The sequence below is a fragment of the Puma concolor genome, chromosome B1, assembly GCF_028749965.1.
Source record: "Puma concolor isolate L17-30 chromosome B1, mPumCon1.1.hap2, whole genome shotgun sequence".
NCBI lineage: Eukaryota > Metazoa > Chordata > Mammalia > Carnivora > Felidae > Puma > Puma concolor.
In genome coordinates this window covers 42,431,484-42,452,679 of record NC_141670.1, presented here as the reverse complement: position 1 = coordinate 42,452,679, position 21,196 = coordinate 42,431,484, and the positions used below count along the sequence as shown (strand labels likewise).

The 21,196-nt window shown below is 39.6% G+C and overlaps 1 protein-coding gene across 4 annotated transcripts in view; it reads right to left on the bottom strand.

The window, feature by feature from the left end:
• The window catches only part of ZMAT4 (zinc finger matrin-type 4), a 356,120-nt gene that overhangs the window by 84,007 nt on the left and 250,917 nt on the right, over window positions 1-21,196 (bottom strand). The window contains exon 6 of one of the 4 annotated variants that reach the window (XM_086703634.1): window positions 15,240-15,478. The exons of the other annotated variants lie outside the window; for them this stretch is intronic. Within the exon in view, the coding sequence (XP_086559760.1) occupies window positions 15,369-15,478 (110 nt within the window). The 3' untranslated portion in view covers window positions 15,240-15,368. Of the gene's footprint in view, window positions 1-15,239; window positions 15,479-21,196 lie in introns of those variants that run through there. 4 annotated transcript variants of the gene reach the window in all.

The following is a 21,196-nucleotide window of genomic DNA, read 5'->3' as shown; positions in this document are numbered from 1 at the left end:
TTTCCATGTTCCAGCTGAGCCCACAGACTACTAACTCAGAGAAAATACAGGTCACATAATTTGCTGTGTCAATGGTCAAATGTAGGCCTTAGTCCCTTCTTTATTCTAACCTGATGTAGTTAACCAGTTCCAAGGTAAGACAGCATCTTTAACTATTATAGTTGTTACAAGATTAATCAGTGCACTGCAATTTTAACAGATTCCAATTGGTGAACTGGACAGAGTTTGTTTAAAGAATAAAAACAAAAGTATCCCCCAATAATACCAAGCATTGAAAGCAAAAGTACAAAAATCCACAAATAAATCCCCATTGATTATTGAATCCAGGGCTTGGGAAGCTTCCATTTTATACAATATGTCCAGGAAACTGAGAAAGCATTCACAGAAACACACATAAATAAATTTAAAGAATACCACTGCACAAAAAACAGTGTATTTTTACTTATCCTAGATCAAACAGGCAAAACTTTGTAAGCATGTTATGCCTTAGGTAGACACGCTATTACAAAGCAAAAATGGGTTGGATGAAGAGCTATGTAGGGTCAGAATTCATCCCATGAGGGGATATCCAAAGAAAATCACACAAAAAAATATCCTAATCAAGTGGATGATCCATCAAATTATATACATTTTTTTTTATTGCATCTATCTGGAAAGCTTGATTGCCAGTTGAATGACTTAAAGGAAAATGAGTCGTCTGCTTTATTTAGATGAAAAGCAGGAACAATTTTTTCACAAATGGCATGAATACAATTTAATTCTGTTATCTTTTTTGCTTGGGAAAAGTGCCTGGATTTCACACAGAAATAAAAATTTGATGTTTGTATGTTTGCCATGTTTTCCTTGAGACTGTAAATAAGAAAGAGATGGTGCGTCATGCACTTTTGAATCTTTGGATATGTCTTTGATTCAAATCTGCAGGCTCCATAAACAACAAAAAGGTGGGCAAGAGAGAAATCAAGCTGTGGGTAAAACCACAGTAGTTCTAGACTAACTTTCTCCTATTCTCAAACTAAGTAATCAGATTTACTCTCTTACATCACTTGGCTTGTCTTGGCTCGTGTGTATGATGGCTGTTATGGAGATCTCTCCTCATCATCACATAGCAAATATAGAATTATCATTTTCAGAAAGACCTAGAATGGCACCTGCACTCTCCTTTGAGTTCTGAGAACAGTGGTCTGTGCTTAATTGAAAAGTTCCTTTTGCAAATGCAAAATTTGTGGAATCTTGTGCTATGGAGAGTCACTTAAAAGTAGTTTTAATGTACCATGTAATAGCTTATTTCACTATGCTCTTTTATTTTAGCATAAAAGCATAAATATTCCATTCAAATGTTGGAAATCTATTCAAGGAAAAAATACAGGCCAAGCATGTCCACTACAGCATTATGTCGGTAGTGGTCCACTTAGACTACCTCTGTGTTTCAACATTAATTGTGTTTGCCTGGAATGTTTACATATTATCTGTGGAATATATCTAATCTCTAAAATTCACACTTCAACGTATTGTCTGGTGCATGTAATCACATTTAAAAAAACATTATTCTCTCCTATACCATATCATTGTAGGATTTCCTTCTGGAGAAAATGTTTTGTATGATGTTCATTATTCTGAGCACTAGTGAGGGGGATCAGTAAAGATGAAAAGTTAAAGTTTCAAATGTTCAAATGGTTTCTCAAGAGAGGTTAAAAATAAAATTTTACTATCATCTATTTTAGTTTTACAGACAAGCAGCTTAAGTGCGGCACTAAACTGGAAGTAGGGTCTGGAACTCTCTCTGCAATCCAGAGCTGCTTTTTCAGCAAGATTTTTATGGCCAGATGCCCATTGTCATGGGTGAAAGGCAAAGGTAGTCCAGTGTAAGGAAAGTACATGGACTTTGAGTTCAAACAAACTTGAGGCTCCAATGCCAGCACTATTACTAATGTCAGGCCCTGAGGCCAAGTTTCCTGCCTTGTAAGAATGATAATAATGACCCACTCACTTCATAGGATTATTGTGAAGGAATGAAAGTGGCACCATATATCAAGTGCCCAACATGGTTCATGATCTATTATAGACACTCAATGCATTCTCATTTATATTCTCTCTTGCTTTTTCTCTCTCTCATGAGTATGTGCATGCTAACTGAAAGCTTAGGGTGATATTTACAGACCCAAAGATACATTTCTGTGTCCACACAAAGAGTGGGAGTGCACGTTCCATGCCAAATAAGTTACTAGTGACACCCACAGGAAATTTCTAATTCCATATCTCTGGCAATTCTTTCTAAGTGTCCCTTATTGCCAACTCTTCCCATGCATACACAATATCCATTCCTCACATGTTGATATTCCTCAAGTTCTTGTGCTTGGCTCACTTTCTTCCTTGCTCTTATCACTAATTTTATTCATTCAAGGATGTCAGTACCCCCTCCATGCTGATGATCTGAAGTCCATGTGGTTAGTCCGGGCTTCACCCCTAAGCTCCACTCACATATCCAATCCTGCAGGCACCTCAACCCTAACATGTCCAAAAGTGTCCTTGCTACTTCAACAAACTCAATCCGCTTACCTCCCAATAAATGGGTTTCACTTATTTTCTATATTCTTGTTAATTGTATTTCTACCCAATCATTTAAGCTAGGAATTCTTCACTTACTAATTTAAAATGGTTAAATAAGCTTTGCCCTCTTCCCAGCATTCTTACATTCACTACTCTATTAGCTATGGAGTTTTATTCCCTCCTGACTTTTTTCCACCCTATGCCTTTAACATGGTCCCTACTTCCTTATCTATTTGCATGTCAAATGCACATCTCATCTGTCATCTTGAATTTCTTCAGCTGACCAGTTTGCTGGACTTGATGCTACCACTAGGGGCCAATAAGTCACTGGGCCTTAGAGCTGTGGGCCAGGCACATGAACTGAGTTACTGGCTCCTTCAACAACTTCCAAACTTGAATGAAACATCACACTGCAGAGTATGGGATCTGGCATCCCAAAGCAGCCTCCAAAAGGCTTAGAAAACCTACTCTGGAAGTATGAAGGAGTTAGTTTTCCATGGGGCCAATTTTGCCCCAAGGAAAATCAGAAATGGAATGAATCTAGACAAAAGACTTCCCCCTTTGTTCCTCCCTCTAATGGGCTTATCTAAGGTAAGTCTCCCCCTACAGAGAGTCCAGAAGGATCCACATATTGAGTGAGAGCCCTGCTGGATCACCTCTGTGTCTCTTCACAGCTCATCATGAAGCAGCCGCCCACACAGTGATGTATCACATTTTATTGCCGCATCTCGTTCTTCGCATTCCCTCCATTTTTTCCTCACTTCTGCTGCCCTGGGTTTGCACCTAGCAAACAAAGCATCAACATTTAATCCTTGCCTCAAGCTCTGTTTTTGAGGGAATTCAGGACTGAGAAAACTTCTAAAAAGGATTTTATGCAACTTTAAATAGAAGCCTTTTTTCAATAAGATAAGAACCTTTGGCTCATTTTCCTTTTTTAAATCAAGCCTTAAAGGAAAGGAAAAATGAATATTTATAGTTTAAAAGCCTATTGGAGAAAAGCGACAGTAATGTCATAAAATTTTGGTTCAGTTTTTCTAGCAGCCAGAACGAAGAAAGAAAAATAATTGGTTTCATAAGTGAATAATAACTGGAAGTAAACTTATCAAGAAAAAAAATCTGAACTATTACTAGACCCTGAGCTTTGGGAGATATTTCTCATGATGTCACAATGATCTGTACACAAGGATCATAAAGTAATGTAGTGAATCATATCCTTTCTATTATATAATTTTTTACAAAAAAAAAATTAAAAACACATAGAGTGTTCCTCATGGTTTTTGTTTTGTTTTGTTTTGTTTTGTTTTGTTTTTTACTACTAGGATTTAGGGAAAAGCAATAGCAAGATTTTAGGGGAATGGTTGTAAAACATTGATATACACAAGAAACTTCTTAAAAATACATATATCAGGGGTGCCTGGGTGGCTCAATCGGGTTGGGCATCCGACTTCAGTTCAGTTCATGATCTCATAGTCCTTGAGTTCGAGTCCCACATCTGGCTTTGCGCTGACAACTTAGAGCCTGGAGCCTGCTTCAGATTCTATCTCCCTCTCTCTCTGCCCCTCCCCTGCTCTCACTCTGTCTCTCTCTCAAAAATAAAATAAAAACATAAAAAAAATTTTAAATAGATATTTCAGGGCCCTATTTCAGACTCATGAACCAGAATTTCCAGAGCTAAGATCTAGGCATCTGTATTTTGGACAAGATGAATCTAATGTTCACCAAAGGTTGAACATTGCTAATTTCCAACTGTTCAACCTAAATGTTATCTAAAACATTGTTAGCATTTTGTAGCAGAGGCAGCTTCTGAGAATATATTCTAAATGATATCATAAAATGGAAGATCACCACACAAATAGACACCATCTTTTGGATTTTTGGAATTTCAGAATGTGAATTAAATTAAAAAGAAATGGAAAATTATGGAGCAAGAACATTATGAATATTCTTTCAGCAAATATCTGTAAAATATCCTCTGTGGTTACAATGCCTTAGTTAAGTAAAATAGCATGATGTGGAATGTGGGATACTTAAGAGTAGAAGCAGGGTCCCCACCATCAATAAACTTATAGCATAATTCTGAAGAAAAGCCACACAACTAAATATTGTTATATTTAAATATATTGTTAAATATCACTGAGGACCCGATGATATACTGTGAGCTATGTCTACAGATAAAAACTGTTTACTGAATATGCAGTCCACTGAGGAAGCCTAAGATCAGTCAAATGTTTTCCCTTTTCTAAAAGGAAGTTTCTCTCTCATAGGTAGTTTGGCTATGGACCATTGGTGTGAGATTAAAAATAAAGCAAATAAGGCACATGGAACAGATCGGACCACTAGAATTTTCTCTCAAATTCCACCCCACTCTCCACCTTTAGATGGTGGCTGTTGAATCACGACTGTTTTTTCACACTAACCTGTAGGCACTAGGTTTCCAGTCTGTGTGTGTTTTAACAAGCTTCACAACCTTTAGAAACCAATACCATCTTAATCTGGCTTTCCACATTTGGTATTTAGAAATTTTTAAAAATATAGTCCAATTAGAACAAAAAGGAAAAAAAAAATCTTTTCCTGGGATATCCAGGACAAAGGCAATATGAGGCAGTGTTTTTCTTTGTAACAGAGAGTCCCGCAGGAGCCATTGGTAGTTATCTCCTATATCACTGCTCTAAGAGGCTAAACGCTTACAAACAATTCTGTCAGAGGGTTCTGGGAAAAAAAGCAGGCATAAATAATACTTCCTGACATCAAGTATATTTCATAGTGTCTAACCGATGCTCCTGATTTAAAAAATGAAACCATGGTTTAAATATCTTTTAAGAGGATGCAGTTTGTGTTGACAGAAAATCAGAAACTGCTCAGCACAAGGTTTTTAATTGTCCTATAATACTTTTAAATCCAAGCTACTCACTCATTTGTTTAATATAAAAATTGAAATTACGTGGTCATTATTATTGAGCATATTACATTATCCTCCTAGTAAAAGAAAAAAAAAATACAGGTTTTAGAAGTCAGATCCACACAAAAGATGGAAAAGGGAAGAGAAGCAAAGGGCTGGCTCATTCGTTAGTATGAAAAATAGCTTCCTAAGTCATGTCCTTACTTGGTATTGTTTAAACAGCTTCTTAGTTTAGGTTTCTTTAGAAGTGACTGGTTCAAGGAATTGCGTGCAAGAAGTCTATTCTGGAGGCAATTCCAAGAAACCCTAATGAGGGAGTGGGGAAATAGGCAGGTAAGGAAAACAGCTAATGAGGGGTTTGTTTTCTAGTAGGTGAGCTCTAAGAACACAAGTGACTCCCACTGGGGACTCAGGAGCCAGTACAAAGTAGAGTGTTGCAGGGCAATGTCAGCTCAGGGGTGAAGGTCTTATATACCAACACTCGGTCATTGAGATAGGCTGCTGTGGGGAGGGGCAGGGGATATTAATTATCTGATGCTTTCAGCCTACCACAGGGACAGGAAAGTGAACTCTGGGGACCAAAGAAAGCCCTCAGACAAAGAGATGCTGGGGGTAACAGTGTTAAGTCAAGTTGATGTTCACTTAGAGGCATGGGGGTGGGTGGTAATATGGGCAGAGCATCAATGGGATTGTCCCCACAAGGGTTCACAAATGGACAAATGCCCAGGAAGATGTCTCGGGGCATGGAGAAGGCAGTAAAAGAAAAAAGGCAAATAAAATAATAAAATAAAATAAAATAAAATAAAATAAAATAAAATAAAATAAAATAAAATAAAATAAAATAAAATAAAATAAAATAAAATAAAATAAAATGAAAGCACAAATAATTTGGATTTCTCTACATGGGTGGAGCACACTTAGCACCTTCCATGCTTAGGCTGTGCTGGGTGGGATTCAGGCTGCTGTCAAGCAGCTCACAGAGGTGCTCCTAAGGCAGACACTGACAGGAAAGCTATGAGTCCAGAAGGACAGAGTCAGAAGGGACAAACAGGGAAAGAGACTGCAGCGGAGCCTTTTTCTTGGTCATGGGGTAGCACAAGGGGGATATGGCGTAGCCAGAACAAGGTCCAAGTTGGCAGGTACCAGAGATAAGCAGGGACCTGGAGACAGTCAGCAACATCTAGAAAAGAGTACTTGCCAGTAGCTATTTCATCTCACCCATTTCTTAGCACCAGCTATCCACTGCTTATATTTCAATAACAGGCATTAAAATGGGATTCGGCCATTTTCTGCACTCCCCTGAGTGAAGAATCATGTCCTGCAGAAAGTGGGGAGGGGTCCCTGTAGACCACATCCACCACACACAGCCCAATGCACGCTCTCTAACTGTGGATTAATGTGTCCTCCCTCCTTGAAGCACAGCTCATGACCAGTGACCAGAGATACCTCATTCTCGTTGCACTGAGCGAATCACTAACTTGCAAGAAGAAAGCCCACTAGAAATATTCAGTTCCACAACTTTTAGGCCACCAGACAAACAAAATCCCAGCGTATGGAGGGTGTTTGACACGAATTTTCTCTCTAGCTGTACAGAGTTCACAGAGATCTCAAGATATGAGAGTGTCTCAGCTTATTTAGGAATGCAGCAGGCTAAGAATTTCTAGGGGGCGTGAGTACTGACCCAGCTTGTGATAATTTCACCTCTGCCACTCTCCATCCTGAAAGGACAATGGCAGAGGCTAACTTTAAAGCAAAAAATAAAAGTCTGGACAAGTTAAAGCAATAAGAGAGTCGATGTTGGAGCAAAGGTTGATGTGGGAAACATGTCAGAGAGCTCCCTCCTGTACCATTCCCCAAAGCATGGTGGGACTGATGGCCACAGGCCACAGAACCAGGACAAAATGAGGTCTTCCCTGCTCAGGGCTAGGAGATCCATTATGTAATTAACATCACCTTCACTCCTCTGTTAAAGAACGTTTTTGTGGCTCAAGATCTTTCTATAAGATCCAGAAAACCCATTTAATAGCAAGGCAAGGATTTTGTTCAAAGGGAGATAGATTCGTTTCTGATTTTGAGATGCTCCCAATGTCAAATCTATCAGACATTATTATAACATAAATTTTCTAAACCAACAATTCTTCACTCCCAATTGCTCGTTTCACAGATTTTATCATTAAGGTCTTGATCTAGCCACTTGGCTTCCTATTGCTTCTATTTGAGTCATCCCATAATAAATGTCCCTGCTAGGTTATAATTCTGCAATTATGGTGTCTAATACAATCTGTACGTGAACTGGCACAAAAGTGTTGAGGAAGATCTGTTTGTATTTAGTGGGACTTTCAGACAAGGCTTTTTGTTGCTCCCGCTCTTTTTAAGCCCGCGCTATACATTTATTTTTCAATAGAGGCATTTGATTACATATCCCCTGCTGCTTACTCATTTACAATGCATCTTAGACCATTTGGAATACTAGTAATGTCTTGACAGAATTATTTATATCCTAATATTATCAATGTTCTATTTCAAAAAAATGGGACCTATGTCATTTTACTAGAGAAGTGACAGCCATGTTTTCTAGTGTCTCTAGCTTAATATGAGTGGGTAATGTATTACAGAGGACAGTGGACTGGATGGAAGGAGAGACACTGTGATTCTAGTCTCAGCCTTACTAGGGAGGGATTTGGGGCACTTTGGGAAAGTTACTCAGTGCCAGACAGAGCTTGTTCTCGTGAGATAGGCCAGCACACACAAGGACCACTTGTCTGGGAAAACCCACCAGGCAGAGGGATGGGAGGATGTTGGAATATTCAGGCCAAGCCAGATCTTGCTTCACTGAAGAATGAATACAGATGCAAGCGACTGAAGACAGTCCCAAACCAGTACTCGAATTTGGAGGGAATGGCTGGAAGCAGGAAATAATTCCACTTGCCCTGAAGTGAGTCTAAGTCAGAGCAGCTGGTAATCTGCAAAGATTCAGGCGTTCATGAGTTGGAACAAATAATAAGGACAGGAAGAAAGATTCACCCTGGTGGTACCAGGCAGGGCCAGGAATTTAAAGTCTCAAGATTAGAGGTGAAAGAAGCAACAATAGTGATGCATGTGACATCATCATTAAGTTAATGGCATTAAGTCCTTGAACCTTGACCTTGGGCATGCTTCCTACTACATCTAGAAGCCATCTAGAGGCCTCAGCTTTCGAGGTCACTGGAAAATGCGATGGGGAATCAGGAAAACATTGCATGTCTCCTCTTTGGATTTTCCCCTCTGTAAAATGAATGACTTGGACCAGATGTCTAAGCATCATGCAGGGTCTAAGACCTAATTATTTTAGTGATTCTTTCATACCATCTATGAATTGTTCAAGGCAGGTCAAATCATATTTTTAAAGCTTACCCATTGCTTACCTATTCACTTGTGTTAGAGCTAGTACATCATTTACAGGGTCATGGAATTTATTTAAAGGCACTATACATATTGAAGCTTTCACTTAATTTTAGTAAAAATAGAAACTCCACTCTCATTTACTAGAATAAGTTATCATAAGCTTAGTAGCAAGAGTTTGTGCAAAGGAGGGGCAGCTGGGTGGCTCAGTCAGTTAAGTGTCCAGCTTTGGCTTGGTTCATGATCTCATGGCTTGTGAGTTTGAGCCCCGTGTTGGGCTCTGTGCTGAGAGCCCAGAGCCTGGAGCCTGCTTCAGATTCTGTGTCTCCCTCTCTCTCTGCCCCTTTCCCGCTCATACTCTGTCTTTGTCTCTGTCTCTCTCTTTCTCTCTGTCGAGAATAAATATTTTTTTAAAATTAAAAAAAAAGTTTGTACAAAGGAATTAATAACATGTGCATACTGTACATCAGCAATAAGTAAAACTACAAGGGAAAGTTCAGTTGATAAATGACCTGGAAGTTCTTTTTACTAACCGATTACTATGCTTATCATTTAAGTGTATGAAACATAAAGGAAACAAAATAATTTATTTCAAATATCCAGAGTTTATACTTGTATCTGCTAAAGGAAACAGTGAAGAGAGTGAATATATGTGTATGGTCCACAATTGAAGGAGCCTGGGAAGGATCTTTTCTCCAAATACCCATCTCCTTAAACACATAAGAGGAGGCCCTTCTGAGGACCTGGTGTGGCTGACACAGGGTTATAGACAGGAAGGAACCTGGACTGAGAATCTGTTCTCTTCTAAACAATGACACTCAGGGGGCACCTGGGTGGCTCAGTCGGTTAAGCGTCCGACATAGGCCCAGGTCATGATCTCACGGTTTGTGGGTTCAAGCCCCGCATCGGGCTCTGTGCTGACAGCCCAGAGCCTGGAGCCTGTTTCAGATTCTGTGTCTCCCTCTCTCTCTGCCCCTCCCCCATTTGCACTCTGTCTCCCCCTGTCTCAAAAATATATAAACATTAAAAAAAATTCAAAAAAACAAAAAAACAAAAAAACAATGGCACTCAGGGTGACCTTACACAAATCCTTCTATTCTCTGAGTTCTGTGCCTTATTTGCTAAAGAGGGTATTTAAGGCCACCTCAAATGTTATGATTCTAAGAGATGATATGGCATTGACATTTTATTTGACAAACACTTATTGCCTCCCAACTATGTGTCAGACTCTGTTAAGGGCTGAAACACCAAGACAGATAAAACATCATCTGAGGTCTCTGAGAACCTTCCAGCTAGCTGGGAAACTAACAAGGACACTGCTAACCACTGAGCAGAATGAAGACTGGAGAAGGCAGCACAGGTTGCTACCAAGACGGAGAAAAGGTCACTTGATTAGTGCCTGGTCATCCCAGTGCTTGGCTTCATGGCAGCTGCAGGGGGACAGCATATGACACTAAGACAATATGGCACAGAGGAAAGAGTGCTGACTTGGAGTTTGCTCCAGGCAAATGCTATCCCTACTCTAAACATTCTTCCATGAATGTGAGAAACAAGATTAAATACTATTTTTCTCACCGGCTAAGATAATGCATAAGAAAATACTAGTAGGTGCCTAGTATGATTATTTTACCTATTTTCACTTTTACCAATAGGCAACTTACTCAAAAGAGGTGCCCAGAAATCAAAAAGACACACTTGGCAATTTTGCCTTAGCTTGGCCTTGCTTAATCTGGCTGGATGAAGTAATCATCGCTGAGCCTGCAGATTCCCAGTTCTATCTTACCTCTGATTTGGGGGAAATATCATGGGCATAAAGGACTGCATTGAACATTCTAGCAACAACCAGAAAACAACAATTCTCTCAGTTTTTGGAAATCCATCATACTGGGCATGAGCCATGTAGAGGTCTAGAAACCACAGGGACCCCTGACAGGTCACATCAATCCTAAAATGAAATACAAGACCCCTTCTTCCTCCAAGTTTTAGCCCTGCAGTAATAAACACAGAAATAACAAAGTCTCTGCCTGCCCCATCCAAACAACACAGTGCTGATGTGTGGATTCCAGACACTTTTGGTGACTGAAGGCCCTTTGTCCCCTGTGTCCTACAGACACTTGAGACTTATGAGGAACATTAGTTCACCAGGCTCTCATCACTGGCCCATGCTGACTCCTTTTGGGAAGCATCTGGACCAGCTAACCCCTGTTCACACTACCTTTTCTTGCTTGTGCTTCATAGCATCCCATATTTCCCTCTGCTGGTGCCCTGCAAGGACCTGGGTATGTGTTTGCTATGGAATGAGTTGATGTCCCCCTACATTCATATGTTGGAGCCCTAAACCCAGTGTAGCAATATTTGGAGATGGGGTCTTGAGGAAGAAATTAAAGTTAAATGAGGTCACAAAAATAGTGTCCTAATCCAATAGAATTGGTGGTCTTACAAGAGGAAGAGAAAGAGAAATCTCTCTCTCCCCTTTGCACACTCACTGAGGAAAGGCCATGTGAGGAAACAGCAAGATGGTAGCCATCGGCAAGCCAGCAAGAAGGCTCACACAAGAACCTGACCATCTAGCACCCTGATCTTGGACCTCCAGACCCCAGAACTATGGGAAAATGAATTTTTGCTGTTCAAGTCACCTCATCTTTGGTATCTTGTTATGGAAGTTTGAGTTGACTAAGACAGTGTCCATTTTCTTTATCAAACGATAAACTCCTTAAGGGTAGAGATCATGATTTACCCGCTTTTGTTGCCTAGCTCCTATTGCCCAACACGCCTCTGATCCCTAAGAAATGTTTGTTGAGGGGCGCCTTGGGTGGCTCAGTCAGTTAAATGTCTGACTTCGACTCAGGTCATGATCTCGCGGTTCATGAGTTCGAGCCCTGTGTCAGCCTCTGTGCTGACAGCTCTGTACCTGGAAACTGCTTCAGATCCTATGTCTCCCCATCTCTCTACTCATGCTCAGTCTCTCTCTCTCTCAATCTCTCAAAAGTAAACATTAAAAATTTTTAATTAAAAAAGAAATGTTTGATGAATAATATTTGATTAAAAATGAATAGCTGTAAATTTATTTCAAATTTCTTCTCAGATCGCAATACACATTCTCTTCCTACTTGACTCAGGGACTGAACTAAAGGGACTGGATGACAGAAATTAGATTCTCACCTATGAAGGGAACTTCCATTTTTTCATCTAGTTGCTGAAGATGCAAAGCAGTAAGAGCTGGTCGAACCTAGTGGTTAATCAGTCAATCAACAAATAGTGACTGCGTATATCCTCAGGCCAGGCACTGACCCAGTCACTGAGGATGTGGCCATGAAGATATGGACAGAGTCGTTGGCACAAAGAGCTCATACTCTGGTAGACAGAAACAGATAGTGAACATGTGGGAAAAAATAAGGTAATTTCAGATACTGCCAAGTACTCTGAAGAAGTTGAAATACAGTAATGCAGCAGAGCATAATAGAGCAGGAGCTGCCTTTCCCAGAGTATTGAGAAACATCTCTGAAAATAATGACATTTGAGTTCAGTGTGCATAATGAGAAGGGGGCAACCATGAAGAGATCTGGGGAACAGAATTCCAAGCAGTTAGGAACAACAAATACAAAGCTCTGAGAATGAAACAAGCTTGATGTATCCAGTGTACAAAAAATCAGCAGCTGGAGAATAGTGAACAAGGGAGAGAGTTGAGGCAGGGGAAGGCAGGTTCCTGATCATATGGGCCTTATAGGATTTTATCCAGTTACAATGGAAAGTCATTGGAGATGTTTTAGCAGGGGTGCTTAATAATTTATGCTTTAGAAATACAACTCTGTCCTGCAGGATAGGAAGAACATGGGGGTGGTGGCTGTGGTCAGGGAGAGTTAAAATAGCTTAAATTAGGGTGGTCGTGGCTTATAGCCAGATTAGGGGCACCTGGGTGGCTCAGTCAGTTAAGCATCTGACTCTTGGTTTCAGCTCAGGTCATGGTCTCACGGCTGGTGAGATCGAGCCCCACATCTGACCCTGCACTGACAGCACAGAGCTTGCTTGAGATTTTCTCTCTCCCCTTCTCTCTCTCTGCAACCCCTGCAACTCATGCTCTCTATCAAAATAAATAAACATTAAAAATTTTAATGGGGCGCCTGGGTGGCGCAGTCAGTTAAGCGTCCGACTTCAGCCAGGTCACGATCTCGCGGTCCATGAGTTCGAGCCCTGCGTCAGGCTCTGGGCTGATGGCTCAGAGCCTGGAGCCTGTTTCCGATTCTGTGTCTCCCTCTCTCTCTGCCCCTCCCCCGTTCATGCTCTGTCTCTCTCTGTCCCAAAAATAAATAAAAGACGTTGAAAAAAAAATTTTTAAGAAAAAACATGGCCAGATTATGGGTATATATTTTGGAATAGAGAATCCTGGACTTATGGATGGATGAAATGTGGGATTTGGGGAAAAAGAAAAGAATCAGCAATTACTTTTATCAAGGTTTTTAGCATGAGTAACTGCATGGATATGGTACCACTGACAGCGACAAAGTGGGAATCAGGACAGGCAGTGACGCAGTAGGGAGGTGATTGGTTTCTCTGAGACATGTTAAGTTAAAATACTTATCAGACACCAAATGCAGATATAGTACAGGCAGGTGGATACATCAGGGAAGAGGTTAGAGTAAGATAAATGAATCTGTCAATCATCATTGTAAAGACAATATTTGAAGCCATGGGACTAGGTAAGAGCATTGAGGGAGAACATACAGATAGAGAAAAGAAAATGGTGAGATAAGGGCCTGGGGTACTTCAATTTCTAGAATTGGATATGCAAGAAGAAGACAGTCAGGGAGCCTTAGAAGGCACATCTATTGAGGAGGAAAATCAGGTAAGTGTGGTATTTCAGAAACCAATAGGAAATAAAAATGTTCCCAGTTGAATAAGATGAAGATTTTGACAAAGTTGGAATTTGTGTAGCTACTTTCTAGGAATAGCAGCATTAGAAGACATTTCAGTTCTTAAATAAGGAAACTGAAAAAAAAAAAATCTCCAGGGATATACAAGTCAACTGTGTGTAGGGCCGAGACTAGCCTGCCAAGATGAAGTTTACCTGCTAACTGCCAATCCTGCCTCCTCTACATGCCCCACCTGTCCCATGAGATGTCACTCTGCCCACCACCGTGTCATCAGCAGGAAATACGCAGGGCTTGTGAGGAATGGTAAGCTGGTTGTTTAAAGATCTATTTGTGACTGAGCTCTGCACCTAGCACATTGTCTGAGAGGACAGATCTTCATCCTGCTGGTGTCAAGGCAGGCAGGCGTCAGACTGAGAAAAAAAAAATGTGTGTCTTTCAAATGAAGAGGGTGCAAAGTTGCAGGTGCTAATGAGAGGTGTTGGATGGACAGGCAGTGAGCAGCGCAACGGAGGGGATGAAAGAGCACAGAGAAGAGGTGGTAGGCTGGAGCGAGCCATTTACTGCTGGCCATTTACTCAAGCCCTCCACAGGAGAAGCCACAAGGCACTGGCTTTGGCATTTCGGTAAAAGAAGAATAGAATGAGGAGCTATGGAATTACTCAGTTGATGAACTAGATTTCCAAACCAGAGTTTAGGTCATATGACCTTGTGACAATTTCCTGATAACCCCGTCTGAATTGTTTGTTCCCTTTGCAGTTTTCCTGAGTAATTCTGTTTATAAAATTGTATCCCTCTTATCTACATTTGCACCCACCTTCCCTGTTGAACGGTGCCTGGTCTAGCAGACAGTCAATAAGTGATCGTTAAGCCAATCAACAATCAAAGAACTAATGGGTCAGGATATCTGAAACTTGGTTTGTCCTGGAAAATCTGAAACACATATTCCTCTTAAGAATATCGCTGTGGAATATTCTATCAGAGAGACAGATTTTCAAGGGTATTAAGCACACAAAGAATGTTATCACCACAATACGTAACTAGAACATTTCAGAATCAGATATATGCTAACAGCATAGTCAAGCATTAGAATCTAAAGCTTAGATAAACAAAGGACAAACAAGAACATATATGCATACATATACACACTCACATATACATATAAACAAAGTGTATGTATACATGTGTGTGTATATATAGACAGAATATTCATTGTTTTACTGTCTCCATGGACCAGAAAGACATATACACTCCTAAAATTAATATTCATTAACATTTATTAACAATGCTATAATTCAATTTATCATTTGTATTATATTTCTTCTACCATTTAAAAATTTTCAACTATGTATGAGCAAGGAATATAATTAAAACATCTTATACTTGTGAGATTTAAATACTTTCTAAGCTAATTTTTCATATTTGAATTATTTCAGCTTACTTATTCAGACTTTAAATCCAGTGAGAGAAGCATCTTTTTTTTTTTTTTTTTTTTTTTTTTTTTTTTTTTTTTTTTTTTTTACATAGCAATAAGCACTCTCTGTGTTCAACAAATACGTTTGTTAATAAGGCTTTGTAATTGATATAGCTCTATTTCTGAACGAATCCTTTGAGAGGATGGGGAAAGGAGGTAAAAGTAAGTCTGTAGATGCAGAGGCAGGAGGCCATGGGATTTACCGCTTGAAGTTCTCAATTTTGTCTCTGTAGGACTGGGGCAGCCCCCTGCTGAGGGAGAACTTGGTAGAGGCTAAAGACTTCAAACAAGTTGTCAGCCTTGAATTGTCTGTTCACAAGGAATGAGAAAAAATATGATGTAAGTATACACAAAAGAACTGAGGTCTGACCTAAGAGCTAAGGAAGGACTGTGTTAATTTGTCATGGCCCAAGTTTTAGGTGATTTTTCCCATTGGAGCCTCAACATCGTGATCATAGCAGAGGAGGTGAAGGCCACTGGATGGCTCCAGGTTACAGCCTGTCTGAGGAGGTATAAATACAAAAGGGCAAGGGACCCCAGGGTATAATTAGAGATGTACTAAAGACTAGCAGATATGTCCACATCTAGGCTAAATAAGAAAGGAAATGAAGACAGGAAAGACTTGTTAAGATGGTAGTATATGGATTAAAGGACAAAGGTCATAACACTGAATAGCACAATTTTTGGAAGGTTTATTATGCACCAACTATGATGCTAAGGATTTCATACACATCATTTTATTTCATAATAACTATTAAGTATGCACTATGCTTATTGCTGTTATGAGCTCAGAGAAGTTAAGCAAATCATCCAAGATCATATGACTAATAAATGGTGGAGCTAGGACCTAGCCCTCTCATCTGTGACGTGACAAGACCACATGCAGAACAGTTATAGGAGAATTAAAGTTTAGAAAGCTATGGTCCGGGCATGAAATTTTGGATGGAAAGGGGATTGCTGGAGGAGGTGACAAGAAAGTCTAGAAGTTAGTAGATAAATGACATGAGACTCAAAGGAACTTGATTACTAATTTGGAGCAGAGAGGTGGGAATTTGGAAATGACATTAATAAATTAGGATGTCCATATTGTTCCTGGGTTCTTTGGGATTTAGAAAGGATAAAACTAAGAAGTAGCCATGAGAGAAAATGCCAACACAAATCTATGCTATACAGAATCACTACTACTTAGAGTCTAAATATGGTTGTAAGGAAACACCATACAATGGAAATAAAAGGATTACATTTCTAAGAAAGATCATGTGTAAATATGTTTATAATGTCTACTTGAGAAAGTCTTACTCTCAGTCTTCCTTTCCAATGTAATTATCTGTACTTCCTCTCAGAAATCTTATTTTCAACACCCACTTGATGACTGACTGTTCCATAGGGAAAGTTTCATGTCACTCGTGTCGGTTCCTCCATTTGGAATATCCAACCCTCACCTGCATTTAGGTAAATTCTCTCTTGCCTGGATCAAATCCCACATTGTACACAAAGCTTTTCTTCATTTTTCAAATGGAAGAATATGCTGCTTATTCTAAAAAATTCCTAGGGCACCTGGGTGGCTCAATCAGTTAAGCGTCCATCTCTTGATTTTGGCTCAGGTCATGATTCACAGTTCATGAGTTTGAGCCCCATATGGGGCTCTCTGCTGTCAGCACAGAGACTGCTTCAAATCCTCTGTCCCTCTCTCTCTTTCTGCCACTGCTCCACTCTCAAAAATAAAAAAAAAGAAACATTTAAAAAATAAAAATAAATTAAAATTCCCAGCATTTTTATTTGTACTTCAAATGCCTATCCTGCCTACGGGATTATGGGATATATATATGATATATACACATATGTATGTGATATATATACATGTATATATATCACAGTTATATCCAAAATTAAAAAACAGTAGCTCACATTCATGGAGATTTCCTGCCAGGCATAGAACTGACCCCTTTTAATGAATTATCTTCTCTAAACCTCATACATAGTCTATGTAGGAGATGACTGGTACCAGTTCTATTTTATAGATGAAGAAACTAAGGTTCAAAGAGCTTAAGTTACTTGCCTAAATTCACACAACCAAACAGTAGGAGACCTAGTATTAAAACAAAGGCATTGTGATACTTACTATTTATCTTGTGCTCATTCCTGTCATAAACTATACCATATGTACAGATTGACATTCTATAAATCTTACATATTCCCTAAAGAATAAGTACAGGTTGGGGTGCCTGGGTGGCTCAGTCAGTTGGGCATCCAACTTTGGCTCAGGTCACAGTCTCACTGCTCATGAATTCAAATCCCACATTGGGCTCTGTGCTGACAATTCAAAACCTGGAGCTTGCTCCCGATTCTGTGTCTACCTCTTTCTCTGCTCCTCTCCTGCTCACACCCTTTCTCTCACAAATAAACAAATGTTAAAAAAAATAATAAGTACAGGTTAAGATGTGAGTCTAATTTATCTTTGCATTTCCATGAGTGCCTATGACAGTGCTTTGCCTATAGTGGGCTGTACAAAGCTACTGAATGAGATGATAAATTAATCTTATGATATTTAATAATGAAAACTTTTTTTCTGAGAATGTAAGTAATTGTAGGATAGTATAAATTATCAGCAGAACATAGGTTTAGGAGTGAGGAATAATTGGTGATGGGAGAATAGAGAGGAAACGGGGCTGTGGTATATATATCACAGATGCTACGGGGAACTGAGTCAGAGCAGGGCAGCAATACCATCACTGCCCCTCAGTCACTGTGAATGCATGCATGTCGTATGAATGTATCTGTGGGTATGTTCATGAGGTCATTTTATTACCCTTAAGCATTTTGGGGGCACCTGGGTAGCTCGGTCTGTTGAGCATCTGACTCTGGATTTCAGCTCAGGTCATGATCCCAGTGTTGTGAGATCAAGCCCTGTGTTGAGCTCCACACTGAACATGTAACCTGCTCAAGATTCTCTCTCTCTCCCAGGGCACCTAGGTGGCTAGTTGGTTGGGTGTCTGACTTTGGCTCAGGTCATGATCTTGTGGTTTGTGAGTTCGAGCCCCACGTCAGGCTCTGGACTGACAGCTTGGAGCCTGGAGCCTCCTTCAGAGTCTGTGTATCCCCCTCTCTCTGCCCCTCCCCTGCTCACGCCTGTGTCTCTCTGTCAGTAATAAATGTCAAAAAAAAAAAAGATTCTCTCTCTCTCCTTCTGCCCCTCTCCCCCACTCATGCTCTCTATAAAATAAAATGAAATAAGATAAAATGAAATGAAATTGAAAATAAAATAAAATAAATAAGAGTTTGATATTTTTTCATTTTAATTTTTTTCTTTTCTCATTTCCTTAATACCTTAACAATAACCTGTCAGTGGCATGTATTATTTTTTTCCAAAAGTAAGTAATGTTTAAAAAGGTAATCTATATAAATACATAACTTGTATTAGGTCAAAGCCTTTATTTTTCTAAATTGAGTGTCTATAACCAACTGGTAGTGGTACTAGATCGCCTGATAGCCAAGAAAGGGGATAAAACATGCTTTTACAGTAACATTGTTTATTCGTTTGTTTATTTTAGAGAGAAAGAGAGCTTGATTTGGGGAGAGGGCCAGAGAAAGAGACAGAGAATGTCAAGCAGGGTCTGCACTCAGTGTCAACCCCAACGCAGGGCTTGATGCCATGACCTTGGGATAAAGACCTGAGCTGAAATCAAGATTTGGATGCTCAACCCACTCAGCCACCCAGGCACTCCAACAGTTACATTGTTTTTTAAAAGATGCCTTGTGTATATGTATATATGCAGGTAGTTATATGCATACACATGCAAATTACAAGCACAGGCAGTACATGATCACTGTATGTAACTGAACATATAGACCTTCATCTCAAAACTGTTTTGCATAGATCTAGAACAGCACTATACAACAGAAATTATATTGTGCTCCACATATGTAATTTAAATATTCTAGAAGCCACAGTAAAAATATACAAAATAGGTGAAATTAATTTTAATAATAAATGTTATTTTATCTCATATATCCAAAAACTATCATTTCAACATATAATTAATATAAAAACATTAATGAAAAATCTATATTACTTTCATATGTATATTACTTTCCCTACATGTGGCCAGTGGCTATCACATTAGACAGTATCAAAAGTGGAAAGTTAGAGCTAGAAAGGCACATAGGGATTATGAATTTGAATTCCAATGCCATTATTTTATAGATTAGACACTATGGAACAGAAAGGTTGAGTGATTTGTTTAATTCTGCTTAGTTATAATGCAATATAATTTCAATTTCCCTTTCTGGCCTATTCTGTCAGTGTTTCATATTTGAATGGAGGCATAAGGAAGATAGGTTGTGACAGTCAAATCATAGTCATTTAAACTTCCAGATATAAAAGGAGCATAATGGTACCATGTAGTCCAAATCTCTTATTTCACAAATGAGAAAGAGGAATGGAGTCACTTTTTTTTAAGTTTATTTATTTATTTAGAAAGAGAGAGAGAATGAGTGGAGAGAGGGAGAGAAAGAATCCCAAGCAGGTTCTGCACTGTCAGCACAAAACCTGATGCAGGGTTCAAACTCATGAACCGTGAGATCATGACCTGAGCCAAAATCAAGAGATGGATGCTTAACTGACTGAGCCACCCAGGCATCCCTGGAGTCACATTTCAAGAGAGTTTCATGTTGCAAGATTTGGGGAAAAAAATCTGAGGCTCTGAATGGGGAGATACTCCTTAGAAGTTTCCTGAACCTAAGTCTAAGCTGGCACCCTAACCCTGAGATGATGATGATTAATTCCTCAGGTCAACAGGAATGCTCCTTCTTCAAATTCAAAGACTGAACCTCTTAAGTCAATACTGCCCTGAAGACATTTTGTGCCTATAAGTAACAGGACTCGATTTCCATTCACATCTTCTTTCCAAGTTAAATGGCCACGGGGAAATCTCTTCTGCCTGTCCAGCTAGTTAAGTAGAACCAAGAATTACCGTGATTCTATTGATAGGGTTTAGTGGTTGAACAGACAGGGCTGCAAATTCCTGGGGTGGAATATTTGATCCTTGATGTATTCAATACCAGCTTTACAGAGCTCATTTCTAGATGCAAGAATTGATGTAAAAAAAGATGGCCAGGCACACAGAATTTCTTGAGGAGAGGCAGGGAAAAGTTTAAGAAAAGGGAAATTATCTAAATAACAGAGTTTTGTCGATTTTTTGAAATCCATGCTATCCATGCTAATTGATGGTGGTTTGAATAGTAAGTAGCCCTCAAAAGATATATCTACCTAGAATTCCAGAATGTGAGCTTGTTTGGAATAAGGGTCTTTGCAGATGTGGTTAAGGTAGGGATATCAAGATGAGATCTTAAATGTTCTTGTTGTTTTTTTACTTCTCAGTCATCCTGCCTTCCTAACTACCCCTTCAAGGTAGCATTTGGGTGTATGTAGAGAGTTTTGGTTCATGTAAACTCATAGTCAAGAGGAGGTCCCTGGGCTCAGGGTCCTTTAGCAATGCTGACCTTCAAGGTGATGTCTTTCAGCCATTTGGTTATTTCCCTGATGGCATTTGCAGTGGTAGCAGGGGTAACTCATGATCTAGCTGTTTTCTGAGCATGGACAGATCATAGTAGCACTCCTGGCTTACTTGGACTCACTTCAGCAACCCCAGATACTTGAGACTCTGACAATGACAACCACTTACTCCTGCCTGGGTGAGCTGTTTGGAAGCTCTTCCTATAGAGCATTCTGCCCCTATTTTGGCAATCCCTTCTGGAAGCTCAGGCTTGCCAATATTTCTGGGATCTGCATATACCACTAGTGAAGGAAGGGAAGCTTGGAGAAGTGAAAGCTTCAGGGCCTCTTAGCTTGCTTACACTATACCTAAGTCACTTTGATGTTACTGCACCAGGCTTATATGGAGATGGCCCATGGGGTGGTAATGAAGTAGAGAAAACCCTTTTCTGCATTAAGTACCACTCTCACTTAATATACTTCTGCCCAGTGGTTGACTAGTTCTTTTCCCTACACTATATTCTCTCTTTGTC